Source organism: Mchenga conophoros, linkage group LG11, assembly GCF_057382185.1.
Source record: "Mchenga conophoros isolate Kocher_MC1m ecotype Shallow Benthic linkage group LG11, M_conophoros_male_GT1.1, whole genome shotgun sequence".
NCBI lineage: Eukaryota > Metazoa > Chordata > Actinopteri > Cichliformes > Cichlidae > Mchenga > Mchenga conophoros.
In genome coordinates, this window is record NC_140536.1 from 9,974,257 (window position 1) to 9,994,401 (window position 20,145).

Sequence of the window (20,145 nt, forward strand, 5' to 3'; positions counted from 1 at the left end):
AAAACTGTGTTGTTCATTTCGAACGAGGAGACCCGAGATAATGCTGACGGGTCACACTATGATTAGAGGGATTTAGAAGGGAAAAAAAAACACTTCAGGCTCCTAAAAATTCTTCAAAGGAAACAATCTCAGCAAGGAAAGTCTCTCCTTGTAACTCACGTCCAACACTGAGGCCATAGCCTGCAATGAGAGGCCAGATTTTTTTTTTTTAAGTCCTAGAAAATCAATTTTCTGAAAGGAGACCAAAAAAAAAGAAAAAAAAAAGAGGGACTTGATGTAACAGGATAGAGTGAGTTCATTTTGAGAAACAAGCACCGCATCTCTTCAGCCAGCATCAGATCGGATCTCTGAAGAGTCACTGTGTGGTGGCACTTTGTTTACAATAATTAGGGCGAGGTATCACAGTTTGGCAACATGTACAAATAAAAACAGTTATCCTCGTGGATGCACAGACGGCTAAAGAAACAGTGTACCCCTGTAGCTTCAAAACACCACCCTGTTGAGTTTAGTGCTTGGAATAGATTTAAGAAACTGAGTGCTGACATTCAATATCCTTAAAAACATAACAAAAGTAATAAGCTTCAGACACAACGGTGAGGACTGCCAGGGATGTCTTCATTATTAGAGTCCAAGGAGGGAAACTAGAGAAGCAGCACCAAGCCACATAATGATGGGTATCACGGTGAGGTCTCCCTCAGGCAGGTCTGAGGCCTGTCGAATCCCAGCCTGAGGAGGGCTCAGAGGAGGTAGACCACAGAGAAGACTGTTTCTGCTGTCAGCTTTGTCCAGGTATGCTCTTGTGTCACTCACACCATCTGGAGATAAGGGGGGGGGGGGGGGGGGGGGGGAAGAAAAAGGAACGGAGAGACCTTGTGACACCACTCCCTACCCCCCTCCCATTTACTTTTTAAACGCTGGATTTATTATTCAGGAACAATATTTCCATCCATATATTCCCCTTGCAGATTCGTCAAGCTATGTCTGTAGGCACTTGAAAGACAAATAAAAAGCTGAACTAATTGCTGTGGAACCCCCCCTGGATATATCAGGCTCGTAGAGGAGCGTGACAGCAAGAAATCAAGCTGTAGTGCAGAGCGGAAAGCCTCCATGAATCACGTTTGCATCCACGCTCGCGCGCAAGCACGCACGGCGGCGGCGACGTTAGTGGCTGAGGAATAATCATTGGGGAGGCAGTCCAAATTAATACTTCAGCCGAGGCCGCCTCGTTCTCCGTCATTAGGGCACATTACAGGGCCACAATATACATCATTAAACTAGGCATAAACAATTCATTAAAAGGCCGTTAAGAAGACAAGCTAATGTCACTTCTCCCTGTGGTATTAATAGACTGTAAAATGGCAGAGGGTTAAGGCAAAAAGGATCATTCCGCAACGACTATCCAGTCACTCATCCTGACTAATGGCTCTGCTAGTTGTTGTGGATTCAGTAGACGAGCCTACTCCCCCCCCCCCCCACGCCTCCAACCCCAAATCACACTTAGACGACTCTCTTCTTAAGAAGCCCCAACATGATACAGCGGAGCAATTTCCATTTGTTTCGGCGGCAGTGGCGTGCTGTTCAATGAAGCTGAAGAATAAGAGAAAATAGAATATGAGCGAGTTAATGCCTTCGCAGCCACTTTGTTCTACAGTCAGACTGCTTACATCTCTGCTCCTACAGGATCAAAAATGAGCCACACACACTCAGTCATCAGCCTTCGGTTTATTTAAAACCTGGTGAAATTGAAGCACCGCATTTCATCACGACAGAGACACACAATCTCTTTACACAACAGTGGCTTTCACGCTGCAGCGGAGGGAGCGCCGCTGCAGGTCCTCCCAGTTCATGGCACAAAGGTTGATCACATATCCAGAGTGGGAGAAGAGAGACTGCATATTCATTAGAGGAAGAAAAAAAGAAGCATAGGGCCACCTCAGAAAAATACACCAAACTGCATCACTGGTCAAACAGTGATGATCTGAGAGTGGTGCTCACTTTTTAAATAGTTTTGCCTTTGCAAATTAATGCTGTTGCAGATAGTTGCTGTACAAAGTATAACAGTGACAGTGTTTTTATTGTGGTGCAGTAGTTATTACTGACATAATTACATAATTACATGATAGCAGGTCTTCGAAATGAGAGCTTTACCTGGATAAATAACAATTTAAAAAAAAAAACCATCAAAATGTATTAAAAATTTGGGTGGGCTGGGCAAAACTGATGCATTAGTGAAAGGCCTGGTGTGCCATACTGTTACCACACCTGTTTATAACAAAACTGGAAATAAACCAAGTATTAATTTCCCACTCTTATGCAGCAATTTAACCATACCCACACCAATAACAAGACTGGAAGATCGATATGTGATTGACTTCTGCGCAGCCAGGACCGCTCTGGGTTTAGCCTAGCTCAGCACAGAGACTGGAAGCAGGAACAGAGTAGGAAGTCATTTTTAAGGTGTTTAGAAAGGTAATGACTGTAGCTGCAGAACGCAAATGTCGCTGCCATATTTATTTCTTAAAGCTTAAACAACTGGCAGATGGGAAAATATGTACATTCTCTAACATCGATCACTGAGCAAATCTGAATTTCAGTCTTTTTTACGTTTCTGGAGTATTTTGGGTTACCGGGGGGCAGGTTGCTGATTGGTCTGTAGGCCCGCGTGATTTGAGGTTTAGTGGACTAGCATTGCACAAACTAAGGTAAACTAAACTAAGGCAAAGACGTGCATTCACTCTTACTGCTAAGTCAGACTAAAGGCATGTTTTCAGTCTTTATGCTGAGCCAGGCTAAAAACACATTTCCACTTCATGTTAGGCTAGGGTAAAGGCATACTTTCAGTCTTAGTGCTAAGCTAGGCAAAATGCCAAAAAACCCAAGAAACAGTTCCCCAAATTGTATATTACCATTTAAACATCCACCAATAATGAGTATAAATAACATTTTCATTGCCGAGGGAAATATAAATAAACCATTTTTTGCATATATAGCTCTATATTTTGCAATAATTAACATGGCTGATATAAGGTATATGGCACAGAAACTGGTCAAATATAGGTGTGAGACTGATGACGACCAGATTAATGTGTTATTACTTTGGTTGAAGGGCATTAAAAAAAAAAGAAAAGAAAAAAAGCGAAGCACTTCACCACAATCTAAACCACTTGGACACAACATTCAAACAGGAGCATAAGGCACAAATATTGACTAGTAGCATGTGCTTCAACTAAAAATTCAAGTTTGTTTCAAACACAAAAATGCTCTTCAAGCACTTCTCCCACACTGCAGCCTTGGCTTCATATATTACAAAAAATAAATAATCAGCAGCAGTACATTTTTCATACAATTACTGCAACATTCAACACTCAATAAGCTCTGATTAACGTCTCTGTTACGCCAGCGCAAACTGACGATTTGTGTCACGTGTGTGTTTGTTGTGAGCAACACCAAAGCCCGGTAACCTTAAAGCTAACTCAAGTCTGGTGTTACTTTCTGTAAAGATGTCCTTTGTGCTGGTTTCTGGAGTAAAACATGTTTTTAAAAAAAGTGACATTTAATGAACATGAGATTATATATAACCCCTGAGTTTGAGGACAAATACTGAGGTCACATATCGTACTTACACTCGTTACACGTTAACATTACGTCCTCGGCTTAATTTACAGCACTCCTTCTCAGCGGTGGAATTTGATCGGAGTGGGTTATGTAGTCGGCTGCAGTCAGACAGCAGTGACAGAACTCAACAGGAACGACAACAGAAACAGCACTAACATTATGACACTGCAGAGGGCCTATCTTGCACTTTCAAAGAAGGTGTTCTGCATTTGCAGCTAATTTTAATGCCTGGGCCCAGCTCTCCAAGTTTCATGAAACTCAGCTTGTGTAAACTTGCTGACAGAAAAACAGCACTGAAAACACTCCCCCACCTGAGCTCTCACCTCGGCGGAGGAGCCAGTGACTTTCAAACTTGGGGAAACAAAACTTTAGCCTAAAGGCCCCAATTTGCCTACGCTGAAATGTTTACACAACCTATGAGGTCTGAACAAAACCAATTAGCAAGCACCCCGATTATTAACACTTTCTATTTCATTTAGTCCACTGAATTGTCTGATGTACTGTATACAGCAAAACACATTCAACTGCTTCAGCTGCAGATGACTTTCTCTACAGTATTCCAACAAAGGCCTCTAGTTAATAACTACCCCTGTATTTCTTACTTGTTAACACTCGGACTTAATATAGAATATTACTACATTCATCTGAAGTGTCTGATATGTGGTGACACATTAACAGCTGCCCAGGTAATACAGTTGGAAATTCTTTCATATTATCCTAGTAAAAATATTAACTGCTGGACCAAAAGCGCCTAACTGAGAGTTGGAGAGGAAAAGATTTTTAGATTTGTTTCATGTCATCTTAAATAAGATCTTCATTACTTCTCTGCGCTTTTATTTCAAAAGAGTCAGTGTGCATATCTTTTGAATTTGATGCCTTTAGGTGTTTTCTGTACTCCTGCAATTTTAGAGCATGTGGAAATGAAAACAATTTTTTTCCCCATTGATGGAAACATGCCATTGCTAAATCTCTAGTGCATGGACATTTAATGATGATCCTGCAGTTTGTAGCAACACATATTAACTTGTGATAGTCTCATTAAAGTAAAAAAATAAAAGAATAACACTAACCACAGTGCATTGCATCTAGTGCAGCTGTTTTCACCTTTAAAGCCCCTTTGAACACAACACCATCCACTATGATTCAATGAAAGTGAGTGAATGGTGATAAACACCACCGGAAAGACCTTCATGTACAAACCAGCCTGTTCATATTCCACAATCAAACAAGGCACTGACCAAGGCCCTGATATGTAGCTAATATTATTATGTGAAGTCCAGTAACAGGTAAGAATGCTTTGTGTTCCATTTGTTTTCCTAAAAAGATGCTTAAAAGAAGTTTTCTCTCAAATGTTGCTTTTTTCATGTGTGATTTCTAGTGGTAAGGCATATTTCCTTGCCGTTTGTTATCTGGCAATACATACTGTAAGTGCTGATTCATATTGTGGGAACATGTGGCAGCTTCACTGCAACAACCCTGATTTAAAAAACAAACAAACAAAACCCCCACCCAAAAATACAAGTGTCTTATGTTGTATAATCCTGCTCCTACAAATCTGTAGTCATTTAGGTTCACTAAATCAGTAAAGCCAGTAAAATCCTCCTCACCCAGTCCCACCGCTTTTTATACTGACCGCTAAAAGAAGATCTCGTCCGTGATACAAGCAGAGGCAGGTCTGCAATCTCCTCCTGCATCTGACCTGCCTCTGAATCACTCTGGGGCAGTATGTGCTGACCAGTACCTCCCTCCACTTGCTACATCTCAGTAGTGGGAAATGAGCCAATGCTGGGGTCACTGAGTGAAGCTTTTCTTGATGGCCACATTGGGGAAGAGGCCAGAGAGCTCCTGGACGATGCGCATGTCTATCTGTGAGCAGAAGGAGACGTCCAGGAGGACAAGCTGAGGACACGACTGGAGGAGTTTCTTCAGTGAGGCGGCGCTCACTGACCGTGTACCTGTCCGGCAGACGTATCACAACAGGGACACGCAGAAGGTGAAAAACACTTCACAAAAAACGCATAAAAAATAAAACAAAACACAGAGCTGTGAAATAAAAACAATGATATTTTTATGTCTGGCTACTTCTTAAAAAGGAAACTGCGTGTGTATTTTCTTTGTAAATGAAGTAAAGTTCCTCTCTGCCTGTTCACACAGATCATAGAGTCCAGACCAAAATCATTTGCACACCTTCCAGCGAGTCAACCACTGAAGCACATCTGAAATAACTAAAGAACTGACACATCAGCATAGCCTGACTAACACTGAAGCTACTGTGCTGTCAAAAACACCAACTTATGCAACTGGAACTAGAGTGTTACTGCTATGGTGTGCTGCTGTAACTTTGCTTACTGAGCACTACTGTATAGCAATATTAAGCTGATTATTTGAGTTTGTGTTCGAGGTTAACTTGAAGGTTTTTTTCACCCCTCAAATGCTACACTGGGAATGGGCCTGCTGTGAATATGATAAGTGAACGATGAGCTAAATCAAAAATGCAGTTGCCCAACTGACAAAGTCTCTTATAAAAAGTTAAGTTGTGGCTATGCTGCTCTGATGGGGAGCTTTATACACCAACGTGATGAAACATAAGTCATGACCGAATAACCACGAACTTGACACTCATTAACAAATGATTAATAAGGCAAACGTTTGTTTCCACATATGTGTGAGGGAGATCTTACCCAGAATGTCGAGATGCCTCAGACAGGGGCAGCTGGCTGCCAGCTCCTCTATGTCTGAGTCGCAGACGGTGCGGTTGGCAGTGAGGAAGAGCTTGCGCAGGCGTGGAAGGCTGCGGGCGAGGTGTTGGAAACATCCCGTACTGCTCTGCAGCGTGGGACACCAGCCCAGGTCCAGTTCCTCCAACATCCTGAGCAACAACAGAGCCAACAAGTAAACTGGGGTGACACAAGGACAAATTTGGATATTCACAGAGAAACCATGCAGTGTCTCTAATGTGTAAGTGTTTTAACAAAAACAAAGCAATCGCAGAGGAAACTAACACCATTTCAGGTCCTGGACAATTTTACAACCAAAGATGTAATATGAGAAGAATCCTGAACTGAAAGCTATGAAAACTCCCCACCAAGCAAAAAGATGGTGGCAGGAGCAGAGAGGGGGGAGGAGCTTCCTGAAATCTTATTTTGGGGCAAAATTAGCACTTAAAAAAAAAAAAAGAAGCTGTTATGAATGGTTATTTTGCACATGCCTGGAGTCCGCAGGTGTTATAAACAACAGTAGCTTCAAGTGACTACCTGCACCCTGAGACGAGCTCAGTCAGGCCTCGATCGGTCAGGTTTCTGCAACGCCACAGGTCCAGAGAGCACAGCGAGCGACAGCGAGTGGCCAGCATACTGGCTACAACATCATAGTCTTCGATCTGTAAGTGAGACAGGAGCATTTACTCTCTATACAATATGCAGCATTTGCAGCTCACAAGCAAGTTCCCAGAGGGACATTTGGACGATTCAGACCCGCTTTAATGTGCAAAACCACCCTCGTCGTATGCTGCAGTCGATTCAGATGTTATGATTTGTACACGTCGGTGTGAGCGATGTACGGGCAGAGGTGCTGTGATCTGTGCTCATCTACAACACTGTCACAGTCCCAGGCTTTTAAAAATGTGCCTTTAGGATAACGTAAAGGAAGATGATGCTGTCAGGATGAGTCAGTCAATAGTCTATCTAATATATTCTGAACAAACTTTTGAAATGCTGCGATAATAAAAAGTTGATTAGCGGCATCACCCGGCTTGTGGCTCGTAACCTCGCTTCCTCGAGAGAGCAAAAGAACAAAGCACTAACGCGGAATACTTTCACCGTAAAAAACAAAAACAAAATAGTCTTTCAGGAACTGATTTATGTTTGCGAGGCTGTTATTGTTCTTTGGTGTCAGGTAATGCTGGCCATATTTCATTGTTTCATCCAAAGATGAAAGCAAAGAAATGCAATTTAACAACTAAAAACAGCCCGAGCAGATAACTCAGCTACAAAAATGACAGCAAGAACATTTCTCAGAGTTAGCAGTGATGGATATTTAAACTCTGGCAGAGAGAGTCGCTGCCTTTATGCATTTCTCTTGCCAAATGTTGCATAACTTTATTTCTGATGATGACAGTTATGTCTTGAGAAAGACCACAAGAGGATTTTCTCATGTATTATATCAATATTTCCATCAAAGTCATTCAACTTTTTTTAGGGAGTTAAACACACACAGATGCCCCATCATTATCATCATGATACACTAAACATTTATTAAAATGCCTCATTAATAATTCTAAAAGATGTTAATAATAAAACGTATTGTACTTTAATATCATCATACATATCTGTCCACAACAGTTGCTGTATACCATTCCCCTCATATTCAATGAGCCATCATTAAAGGAGTAACAGGAGAATGACACCGCTCTCACAGAAGTCTACAACTACCAACCAATTATCTTATCTTAGCACAGACTGCACAAAGATTAGCCAGTGACCCCATGCCAACCACCGGCTGTTAGTGAAAAATGTGTATTCCCAGACTGGTTTTCAAGTGGTTGTTGGCGTTTGCTGTCACTGGGTGAAATTGGTACTAAAGAGGTACACGGTGCTGCACTGAAAACTTCTTTGGCCCCCAGCAAGTTGCCATGGTTGACTGTAGTTTGCACGGAAGAAGCTTAATGTCACTGCTGTCTAAACATGGAGCAGTAGTGAAACTTGGTTTTGGTCTTAAGACGCACGTTTTTCCAGATCTCATTAGCGTTCTATGATTAGCGTTTGCAAATGGGTGTCTTCCATGCAAACACTAAGGTGAGCAATCGCAAAGAGTGCATGGTCAGCACCCTCTTTGCATCTGAATTCACTTGGCAACAGCCAGAAACCTCCAGTAATCACTCACTAACCAGTCAGGGTATACATATTTATCACTAGCCACTAGAGTATCCTAAATGGTGGCCAAATGGTGTCTAGGCCTGTGTGACTACAGCATTATGCAACAGTCACACTAAGAAAAACGGTGGTTGAGGTATGACCAAAATGATTGTGACCTTGTGCAATGACCTTGCAATCCTGTCACAGACAGGGACCAGGTCTTGACCACTCCCAGTCAGTTGCCATCTTCAAAGAGACTTTGGCGTGGCAAGATGGTGATAAGAGTGATTTGCCTATCAGTCTGTCAGCTGTGCTGTCAGCTTACTACTGAACTGGGTCAAGTTGGCAATTACATGCAATCATTTTGTGTTAATACAGTGATTAACTTGTGACAAACTGTCAACAATTGCAAATGTGTTGCAGTGTACATACTCAGAAATCAATATTAACTACTTACAGAGTCGAGCGAGAACCTCAGAAATTCAACAGAAGCAATTCCTCCAAAAATAGAGACCTTGCTGCTTCAGGACAGCGATTTAACTGCAATGTGATATACTGTAGGTGCTTAGCAAACCTTGACTTTATGTAGGAATATAACCAGAACGCACACAATTGGCCACCAGCTGACTGGCTCACACGCTGACTGCATTTTCAAACTGTTTGTGTTCATAAATTAAACATCATTTACTTGAAACCTTCACTAATCAGAGTGATTCCAGTGAGTTTGAATCAGGCCACCATTGTTTGCAGACAGGATGCCTTCCATCAGACAACCTGTGCGATCGCACAAGTGGGTACTGCAACTACTTGTAATCAGTTTTTAATGCAAAAAAACATTAAATTCAATTATATAAGCACAGATTTTTCCCAGTTACGATAAGATTGCTGTCCTACTTTTACTCCAGTGTGACTAAGCCATTTGCCAGGGATCACAGGGCTCTCTTTCATCTTCCTATCTGGCATCTTTTAGACAAGCTTCCAAAATGAAAGGTAATAGTTAAGATTGTAGCTTTCTTTGAAACTTCATATGTGTGCACATTCTCACCCTCACACAGCTCCCCAGGTTGAGGTGTCTTAGCTCTATGCAGAAAGTCAGAATGCTTAAGATGGCTGTTTGCTGTGGAGGAAAGGAGAGACGGAGACAGAGGTGCACAGGTGAAAACCAGGTAGGTAGAAGGAGCAAAAGAGATTTAAAACACCGGTAGCATCTTACCTGAGTGTAAATCTATATATAAGATAATTTAAAACAACATAGGTTTTAGTAGCGGTAACAAATCCAGTCATGTCACCTAAAGTTCCCGTTTAAGTAACTTCCTGTCTGTTACCTGGCACACCCAGCACTTTCAGGATTAAAAGGTTTTTAATAAAGCACAGGAAACAATTTTTCCACCTCCTTGTGGAGTGAAAAAAGTGAAAACGGAGGCCTCTCGAGCAGCACTACAACTAGTATATGGAGATATCAGAATTCAGTGCTGCAACTGCCAACACATGCACCTCAGCGGTAGGAGAATGTGTCAGACATGAAAGTGAAAGCCTCTTGTCTGCGTGTGCGCGCGTGTGCTCGACTCGGTGTAAGGCATTTTTATAAGTGCCTCTCTCCCGTAAGCTAGCCATTTAATTAGAGCAGTGACAAGGTAATGACAGCTGAGATGTCAGGGCCTCAAACAGACACACGGCTCGCTCTGTCTGTCCGGGTGTAAACAACCTGCAGCACGCTGCCTGGCTCCACCGCAGAAACTCTACACTGTCTGTTGCCCACAACGTCACTCTGAAACATGACAAACACTAGAGAAACGCTGAGGTGCACCACCAAAACAAGGCACAGTGATATTACACATCAGACATGCCTGAGCTTGAATACATGCGATGTATATTCAACACCCTGTAGAATCAGAGTTTACTCAGTTCATCTTAAATCTTTCTTAAGGAGAAATCATTAGTTTTTACATTAAATGCACATTTTTGGGAAGTTTTGTTCAAACCTATACTATATGCATGTTTCAAGTGAAACAAAGGAGGTCATCAGATGATTAACTAAACACGAAAAAAATAAGATTAAAACATCTTTAAAACAAAATGATGATCTTTTTTTTTTATATTAGTTCAGTTACACAGGTGGACCTCAGACTTTATAAATGAGGAAAATGTGGTTTTAATTGCTTACAGATCCCCTATCACAGAAAAGTCATAAGTCATCAGTATGTTAATGCTGTAAAACCTGAGTTTCTGAAAGGGGGGAGGAGGCCAGTGGAGGCTGTTGGTAACAGTTCATGTGGCCTGGCAATGAAAGAGGTTATGACATGAGCTAAATCGGTTTGCACCAAGGCTTAGTGTAAGATAAATGATTCGTTTGAACTGTGAATCATGCAAAACTACTCTAATACAGTCCAAGAATAAAAGTACAGAGTTGGCGATGAGCAGGTCCCCTTTAAGAAGATAAAAGCTGCCTCTGGCTGCTCTTTTATCTCAAGGGGTCGGCACAGTGGGCAGCTCCTCATGTTTGATTTGCCAGACGCCCTTTCTGATGCAAACCCAAAAGGCATTTTCTGCTTTATTAGATACAATTGATCAAATTCTGTTGCTTGAATATCAGGAAAAGTGACTAAATTCTCTGACCTTTCCACCGTGTGGAATCTACCTCTTGAAAATCTCTGACATTCTATATATTCAAAATACGAAAGATAATTCATTTTTTAAAAATCTTTTTGTAATTTTTTTATAACAGCTCAGCATCAATGGTGAATAAAACATTTTATACATTTAGAAAAAGGAGCAGTCTGCAAATTATAAACAGCCAGGGTATCGGATATATCATTAACCAAACAACAATTTGACCTGCTCTATATTTAAACAAGACAGATCGAAGTCCACGCGAATCACTCTGATTAGTTTCGCAGAGACACTGTTTGCAGCGCATACCTCTATCTTTGTTCGGTAAAGCACCAGCCTGCGGAGGCGTGTAAGTTTTGAGATGTGCGTGAAGGCCTGTGGGGGGAGACGATCACAGGAGGACAGGTTGAGCTCCTGGAGTCCAGGACAAGTCTGGGAGATGACCTCGAGACAGGCTTCGTTCAGGAAGTGGCAGCATGACATTTCCAGGCAGACCAGGCTGGGACCACAGGCCTTCATGAAACTAAGGCGGGAGATTGAGAGAAATGAGTGACAAGAGGCCAAAAACAAAAACGAACAAAAAAGCCATCAATTCCCCAGTAGTCCTTCATCCTCTTCTTAATTTATTTTTCAATCAGTTACAGAAGAATGTGTAAACTGATTTTCTTTGTTTCAGTATGCTCCTCCTTGAAAAAGTGCTTTTACTTCTATTGCTACTTTCCAAGGTCATTTCCCTGTTTGCTGCCATTCGTGGCCCGCTGATAGTCTGACCTGCTGAAGCCCGTCAGGGTAAGGGCTCCACGGTTGCCGGTCCAGGACAGGTTGAGCCTCTGGAGGAGGGTGCAGCGGCTCTGCAGGTGTCCCAGGGAGGCGTCACTCAGCCGGGCCCAGTAAGGCTGCAGACTCAGCTGGGTGTACTGTAGCGGGTCACAGCAGTGCTGGTGCAGCAGCTTACAGCTCTGGGCCAGACGGCAGAGGTCTGGCAGGGTCAGGTGGCTCAGTATCAGCTGGATGAGCTGTGGACGGGAGTCGGGGGAGAGGGGTTAAGATAGGAGACGAGGAGAGGAGAGGAGAAATGGTAAGATACGAGGAGGGTGAGAGACAAGACATGTTTGGTCTTGTAAGAAAACATAAGCAGAAAATAACACATAATAGAGAACATTAAAGAATAGTGGAACCTAGCAGAGAAGAGAAAATAGTTCAGTGTAGAGTGGAGAATGTTAATTGCGTCCCCTCTGTCAGGCAGATCTAAATAGTGGTTATCTGGGAGACACAGCACCGATAGCAGGATCAGCGGTGAGCCGGCTTGTTTTGCACCGCATTCGTGTGTCTCTCAAAGAGAAAGAATGGTTGTGCGTGTGTGTGTCACAGTGGATTAACAATACACTGTGTTCAAGCTGGTATCAGCTGACAGATAATAGCTATATTGTGTTTCTGAAACAAACACACAGCGGTTGTGAAGACTGCTGTTAATGGCAGTGGTTTGGATAGGAGATAAGAGAACAACTATCAAGAGTACTGCTGGTGTTTTGAAGCTCGCCTCAGACAACATGATACATCTGTATGGCATGAAAATGACTGTCTGTGAGTGCGAGATCAAGAAAGTGCCAGAATGGTTCAACCCGCAGTGTTCGTGTGTGACACGTTTTTTTTATTTTTTACAACAACAACAAAAAAGTGCACGCGTGCACACATGCTGAGCACATATAATAAGGAAAAAACTTGATGTGCATAAGGAAAGCTTTAAAACACTTCAAATAATCAGCGTTGCAAATGTTTTGTGTGCAGAGAAATGACTGCAGCACCTTCAACCTATATGTAAGACTAGTGCATGCGACTGGAACATCTTCAAAAAAGAAATTTTAGATATTGCAACTTTCAGGCAGTAATTGTAGAAGTAATGAGGGCGGCAGCTGAGGAGTCAGGTTGGATCTCTGTGCTTGTCAAAATAGGAAGAGTGTGATAGGGAATGGTTAAACCTAATATTTATTAAAGAGGTACTGATCGAAAATACTCCTGTCTGTACCACTAAGCAAACAAGATCACATCTGAAAAATAAAATTTAAAAATGCAGTTTTATTTCATTGTGCGTATCTAAACTTTCAACCCAGGCTTGGATGACGCAAGCCTTCTGATTTGTTATTAAGGACTGTAATCACCTCATATGGCAGTTTGTCAAAGTAGCCATTTCCTGTCCTCTGGTGCTTGCCATCTCCTTGCCTGAAAGGACCTCCCACATCAGACAGCTCCTCTTCGCTGTCGCTCAGGTCACTGATGTCGATGATGGGCATTTTATAGAGAGCCAGCATAGGCCTCTCTTTTACCCCACGCAGGATAACAGCATCCAGTTCGGTGTAATAGTCCAGCAAAGAGCTGTTCACCTCTAGACGCAACAGGTTGGTTGGGAAGCCGATATGCTTTATTTTAGGGGAAAACTGGCGAGCCTGTGGAGTCAGCACCTTGGTGGGCTCACCAGACCACAACACCTCCCACCTGGACAACACAAAACATGTGCAAATATAAAAATAACATTCTTTAACCTATATAATGCTATTAAGACTACTTTGCACTACTCTAGGTACTCGTTGAAAGCAGCAGGAAAATACAGTCCTAACAATGTTCTTAAGCCTGTGTGTGGCATTGTGCACAACAGTGTTTGCCTCTTTATCTTAACATATTTCTAATAAGCAGAGACAGACGGATTTGCCCATATATGTTGTCGGATATGCCCCCATATGAAAACTGTCTTTATTACAGTAAAAAAAAATTTTAAAGCTGTGCGGTGTAACTTGTAAATTATGTTTTTACATAGCTTAGCAAGCAGAGCAGTTTTCCCTCTGTTGTTTGCAGTACTATCAGTACTTTATGCAACACATGTTCACAGGTTGTGAAACACATTGGAAAGTTACTAAATAACAACCCCATCATTGTCTGTTTTCAATATAAACCAAACATACAAATCAGGCATTTATAGTATTCTAAAGACTAATGATATAGTGATATCAAAACTTTACACTCTCTAAAAATCTGTATCAGGTCCAAAACTCCAGTGTTGATAAGATAAGATAAGATAAGATAGAACTTTATTAATCCCTCGGGTGGGTTCCTCTGGGAAATACAGAGACAAATATAAATAAAATATACAAAGGGGATAAATAGAATAAATAGGAATAAAAATAGAAATACAAGTGAATTGCACATTTCAAGTATTGAGGTCTATTGCACCATTGACTATTTACAAAAAGTATTGCACAAGGTATTGTACAGTGAGGTGAAGAGGCACTACAGCTTAGTTGTTCCCCCTCCTCCTTTGTCCTCCTGATCATGCACTCTTAAATAGTGGGACTACTTTGAATGGCTTTTAGCAGCTGACCACATCCATATTCCATCAGAATTGTATACCCTGACTTCTGTCTCACTTCTTTTTTTGCTGGCTCCCTGTGTGTCTCAGTGGACATACAAATAATCCTTACAAGCCAGAGGTTGAGGCTTCAGAGTAAAAGCTGATACTCTGCTCTCTATGGTGTCAATGACAATGTACCCCATTTAGTAATCTTTGCTCTACACGTTTTAAAAAAAAATGTTTTCAATGAAAGGGGCAGCCAATCAGAGGAAAGCAGGCTTGTGGGGGAGGGGATTCTATGACTTGTTTCGGACAGTAATGAACTGAGACACTGCACCAAGAGCAGGACCAAGGCAACATAAGGCAACACCTAACACGAGGCAGTAAACACCAAGCTAAAGCTGTAAAAAGTGAATAAAGATCCAGACAAATCTTAAGACTTTATACAATTTTATCAGTTTAGTTTTTTCTAATCAAGGTAGCCTAAATCATTTATCTGCATGCAAACATGGCTAAATATGATTCAGTGCTCTCCTATACATAATACTGCGTCTTCAAGTCGCTAAGAAATTAAAAAAAGCTCAGTCTCTGCATATATGCAGCTCCACTGTGCAGTGTGACTCCCTTGACAATTAGCAGTTAGTGCTATAGCAGGTAGATTGTTGAAGAAATCATCTAATCATCTAATCTTCATGATAAAGAATTGTAATAAGCTAATCCCATTGCATCCTCTGCCAGGTTTCTGGTAGTTTTCTGGTGGAAATTCTGGCCAAGCAGTACTTTACTCCATGAAATGCCAACTGGATTTTATCCAAACACTGAAGCCTTGTTATGTAATCGAAAACTGTGCAATTTACTGGTATTGTAAAGTTTTAGAAATGGCATAGTGTGGAGGAACTATTGTTACCTGACATCAGTAGGCGGATTCTGGGTGAAAGGATTATGAGAGCAGGCCAGGATCTGGACGATGGCTCCAGGGTAATAGGTCTCAAACACCTCCACTGCTGTCGGGTAGACGGGCTCCTCAAAGCCTAGCTCAATGTAATCCTTACTGTAGAAGCCTTTAGGAGTGCGACGAAAAGGCAGCGGAGCACTGGCACACTGTTCCCACCACGTCCCATAAGTTCTGAATACAGCTGTCTGGGTGAAGTCCCCTGAGCTGGGGTAGACGTTAGGCACCCCTGCCAGGTTCCACATGGTGTAAGACATGCTATTCTCACTGCCATAGTGGGAGCTGAAGTCCAAAACCTCTTTGGCGTACTGCTCCACCTCCACACTGACTGGCAGTACCGCTCTCTGGCCAGATTCCACAGCCCGTCGACTGGTCAGAGCCTCGCCTCGAGTTCCACTCCTGGAGCGCCGCCGCAGACAGATATAGTAAAACATGCTCAACAGGGTTAACATAGGGAACTCTGGGACTGATGGGGGCAGTGGGGAGAAACGGAGTAGGAGGATAACCCTCCACCTACGGGTAGAACATTATCTCAAGCGCTGGGGATGAACAAAGCGCAGGATAGAAGGCTGGCTGCATGCATGACCTGTGGGTTAGGCAGAGACAAACAAGAGTGAGAAGAGCAAGACAGCAGGTCTAAGACACCACAGAGGGACCAATTTCTGCTTGGTCCCGATATAAACTTGATCATTTTGGATATCTGAATCCTAAATTTAAATGAAAATAGCAAGAAGCAAAAATACATTTTTGGCTGAATATAAATTGAAGGATTGTAAAACCAAAACAAAACAAAAAAACGTTCCATGTGGAGAAAGCGCTACTTTATGTTGTGCATGATTATACTAATAAATAATCAATACATTCAATACATTTCTTTGGGGTTGTCATAAAAAAAGACCTGCTTTCAACATAAGGTTTTTACATAACAGGACAAAAGATAAAATCATCCACCCTGTAGCAGGTCTTAAAATCAGATAAATGCAAGGTCAGGAGAACAACATCACATGACATATGACGCATCCCTACTCATTTAACAAAAATTAAGCCAAAATACAGAAGCAGTGTGTGAAAGACTAAGCACATGCCTGGTTTCAGCAGCTTTTAGAGCCCTAATCATCACCCATCCACCGCCATGCATTACTGGCAAATATCTCCATATTAGCTCGTCTGTTTAAAGGACACCGTTCTAGAAGTCTTGTGCTTTGTTCAGATGTAACTTTGCAAATCTAAGCTGAGCTGCCATGTGTTGTTTGTTTTTTTTAGAAAGAAGAGATTTTCTCCTGAAATCCTTCTAAACAAGCCATACTTCTTCCAATTGTACCATCAAGCACAGTCTGACCTTGGGATGCATCTGCTGGGAGATACACTCCAGGGAAAATTGGCAACGGTCTTCAATGTTTTTGCACTTTTTTTTCCCCACTTAGAATGATAGACTTCAAATTGTTTGGAAATGGTCTTTTAACCCTTCCCAGATTGATGGACAGCAACAGTTGTTTCTCCAAGCTCACTGCTGATGTATTTCCTCTCTAGCATTGTGTTAACACATACCTGGCTTGTCCGTACCAGTAACCTCCCAGAGCTTCTGCTTTTTCATTTGTTAAACAAATAATGATGTTGTGCAATATGTAAAATGTTGTTGGTTATCTGAGGTTATATTTGTTTAAAAGGTAAGACTTACTAAGAACCATGTTTTGCAATTTGTGCTGATATAAAAAATTACGTTAATTAAAAGACAGGCAGCTTCTTCTTACCATGACTATACATGTATACTTACTTTTACATTTTGATGCTTTCTTGTAGACAAATGATTCATTTTTACACATTGACAAATTACAGCAAGAAGCTGGATCTAATTTCTAGCGATTTCTTCACTATTTTAACCACTTTGACACTTTCTGAGAAGAAGACTTGCTTATTTAATGAATACTTATTCTGCAAACAAACCAAGCACTTCTGCAGCTGCCAATCTTCGAAAGGTATAGCCTTGTACCGCTGCTTGCGTGTGGCATTTCTTCATAACTACATGCGGTAGTTTGTGGTTAAATGAAACACGGCAAGACATTTATCAAACCAAAATGCAAACTGTAGAGGTTAAATCCATGTTAACGCTTGACACCATCAGAAATCGCTAGCACTGACTACAATAGTCAGGTTTCAAGACATCCTGGTACTTAATGGTGCCTGGTAGCCACAAATCAAGAGTGGCTACATGATACCAGAAACTTCTGGGTCTGGTGCCTGACACTCCTGCCTCACAGGTTTTCAGTATCACAGATTGACCCAGCTGTAGGCTGCAGTGAGCAGTACACGTTTGCCAGGGACATCCTGTGCTTATGTGTAAACAAACAAGTAGCCCTACAAGCAATAACAGGACACGAGTCCCCACCAACCCTATATTAACCGCCTTTAACATTAAAAAACAATTACATTAAAGCCAGTGATGTTTAGACAACAACCACGTTTTGATAAAACTAAAATATTAGCTTTAACTGTACACATGAAATACTAATAATACTGTAAAAAAATACTACAGTTCTGACAATAATGTGGCCTTATTAATACTGTACGGGAAGAGAAAAGGAAGTGTAGCGTTTTCTGTCTTGCCAATGTAACCTTTGATATTTCATTGTGCATTTGAAGCTAGCTAAACTAGCCCTCCAACCTTGCTACCTTTGAAGGCATTTCGACATTACATTAGGTAAACGAATTCTGACATACGTAAGCGTACTTTAAGCCAGCTGCCAGGAAGAAACTGTCTTTTCCCAAGTCCTTGTTCAATAAACTGAGCAGTCTCCCACAGCTAGTGCTGTCAGTGTTAGCTAACGATAAATAGTTAGTGTTAGGTAGGCAGCTAGCTAGCAGACACAGGCTGAGCTGTCAAAACATGAACTGTTAGCTTCCGTAATGGTTGCTGTGCAAAAACCGAGCGATCAAAGAGGACAAAATTTACAGTGAACGTAGATCAATGAATCCACTGACGAGGAAAAACTCTCTTCCTTCCATAGCCGTTCACAAAGATTTCAACAATCAAACATTCTTGACGTTTACCTTGTGTTGCCTTCAAGTAACAGTCGGCCAATGCATTAACTCAGAGAGCGCACAGCACAGTCAGCGACATAATCTGGGTAACCCGTCATCTTTGTGTGTTTTAAGTATTAGAGAAGTATCAGTATTATTACTACCACTACACGAGTTATTTCTACAAAACACGATGCACTGGGGCGAGGCTCCAGGGGGAAAGTAATGCAATTTGGAAGACTGCTGCTTTTTTCTCTTTATCATTGCACCAGTGCGGCACTAAATAATTGACTGTGTTCAAATGTCGTGAACAAATGCGAAACATGGCCAATTTTGACTGTTTTTGTCAAAACGTGTGATTAAACAGGACGCGGAAACCTAAAAAAAATAGAAGTTACGTATGAACTTTAAATGTCACACTTTAAATGTACAACAAATTATCAACATCCGGTCGGCTTCTTTTAAAGCAAAGGATTATGGGAAAAGTAGTTCTTTGGTTTAAAACAGACACTCAAAACATTCACCCCAGTTTCATGGTTTTTAATACATTTATAGATAATCCAGCGTAATGTGTATTAAAACATACCATTAAAAGAATGGAGGAGTATAATAAGATTTCATTCTGTTTCAAGGCCATTCACAAACAACATAGATGTACACTATATACACACACCCAAAAATAAAAGGTAGAGTTCGGTCAGCAATGGTGAAAATAATTCTTCAGCTTATTAAACCTTGGAGATAAAAAAAAATTAAAACAACTGAAAAAGATATTTTTTTTTTTAATAAAACACACACCAAAGGAGAACCAGTCATGTAAACAAAGAAAGATATGAGGTATAAGGTAAGAGCTAATTAAACAACAAGGACCAAGATAAAAATGTATTCAACCTTTTAGACATATTTCAGCGTCCTAAAATACTAACGTAATGTAAGAAAACAGTCAAAGAGGGAGTACAGCCTTTCGCTCAAACACAAGAAAACACAAGCAAACGTGAATAATAACTCTTTCTCGTTGAAGGACCCATTTATTGGCAGGTGTTTGAGCAAAGGGGGTCAGAGGAGTTTAGGGAACACTGCTTGTTGCTCTGCTGCATCCAGAATATTGTTCCGCCATTGGGGCGTGTGGCAGTGGTGGCAAGGGGTTCAGTACTGGGAATGAGGTCACCCTGTACTGTCCTATTGACAGCAGGAAGTGGTGCAGCACCACAGCAAAGAATGCGATGTCTCTGCGCGCTGACTCTTCTCCTGGTCCCGTCAGGATGTGATTCAAGCCTCTTTGGACAGTGATGTTTCCAAGAAGTTCATTACTCTTGGCAGTATTAGTGCTTAGAGAGTAATGGAGCAGATTGATTTCTGATTTGCTCCATTAGAGCAGAAATGAGCTTAGTCATTTCTGCTCTGATGGAGCATGTGAAAATAGCAGTGGAGAGCTGGTCTGCTTTAGCTAGGACTACTTAGAAAGCCATTTTACTGAACTGCTTGGGGAGAAGTGCTTAAAGGTGGCAACCAGGAACCTTCATCATCACTATCATCACCACCAAAAATCTCCTGCTGGTGCTTTCTCTTTCTCCTGGAGCACTCTTGATCCTGCCGGGTGGTCTTGTAATTTAAAAGCACTTGAAAGCACCCGTGAAACTTTTAAAAATAAATAAATTAAAGGTACGGGAAAACATTTCTATAAACCTTTAAACATTTTGCCAATTTTCTCACATCTTCTCTTGGTTTTGTAATGCCACTTTATTTTTTAACAA

The 20,145-nt window shown here is 41.5% G+C and overlaps 1 protein-coding gene across 5 annotated transcripts; it reads right to left on the bottom strand.

Moving 5' to 3' along the window:
• Nucleotides 1-1,702: 1,702 nt before the first annotated feature.
• fbxl4 (F-box and leucine-rich repeat protein 4) lies at nt 1,703-18,653 on the bottom strand. 5 transcript variants are annotated; one of them, XM_085290831.1, is made up of 9 exons: nt 18,422-18,653; nt 15,329-15,959; nt 13,238-13,571; nt 11,850-12,094; nt 11,388-11,601; nt 9,514-9,585; nt 6,870-6,994; nt 6,297-6,484; nt 1,703-5,570 (listed from the first exon to the last, which is right to left on the bottom strand). In XM_085290831.1, exons 2-9 carry the CDS (start codon nt 15,823-15,825, stop codon nt 5,407-5,409), a joined length of 1,839 nt encoding a protein of 612 aa, XP_085146957.1. In that variant the 5' UTR covers nt 15,826-15,959; nt 18,422-18,653; the 3' UTR covers nt 1,703-5,406. The 5 variants fall into 5 exon arrangements, with proteins under 5 accessions (XP_085146957.1, XP_085146956.1, XP_085146959.1 ...); XM_085290830.1 differs by having other exon boundaries at nt 18,324-18,425; XM_085290833.1 differs by lacking the exon at nt 18,422-18,653 and adding an exon at nt 18,102-18,410.
• Between the last annotated feature and the right edge of the window lie 1,492 nt (nt 18,654-20,145).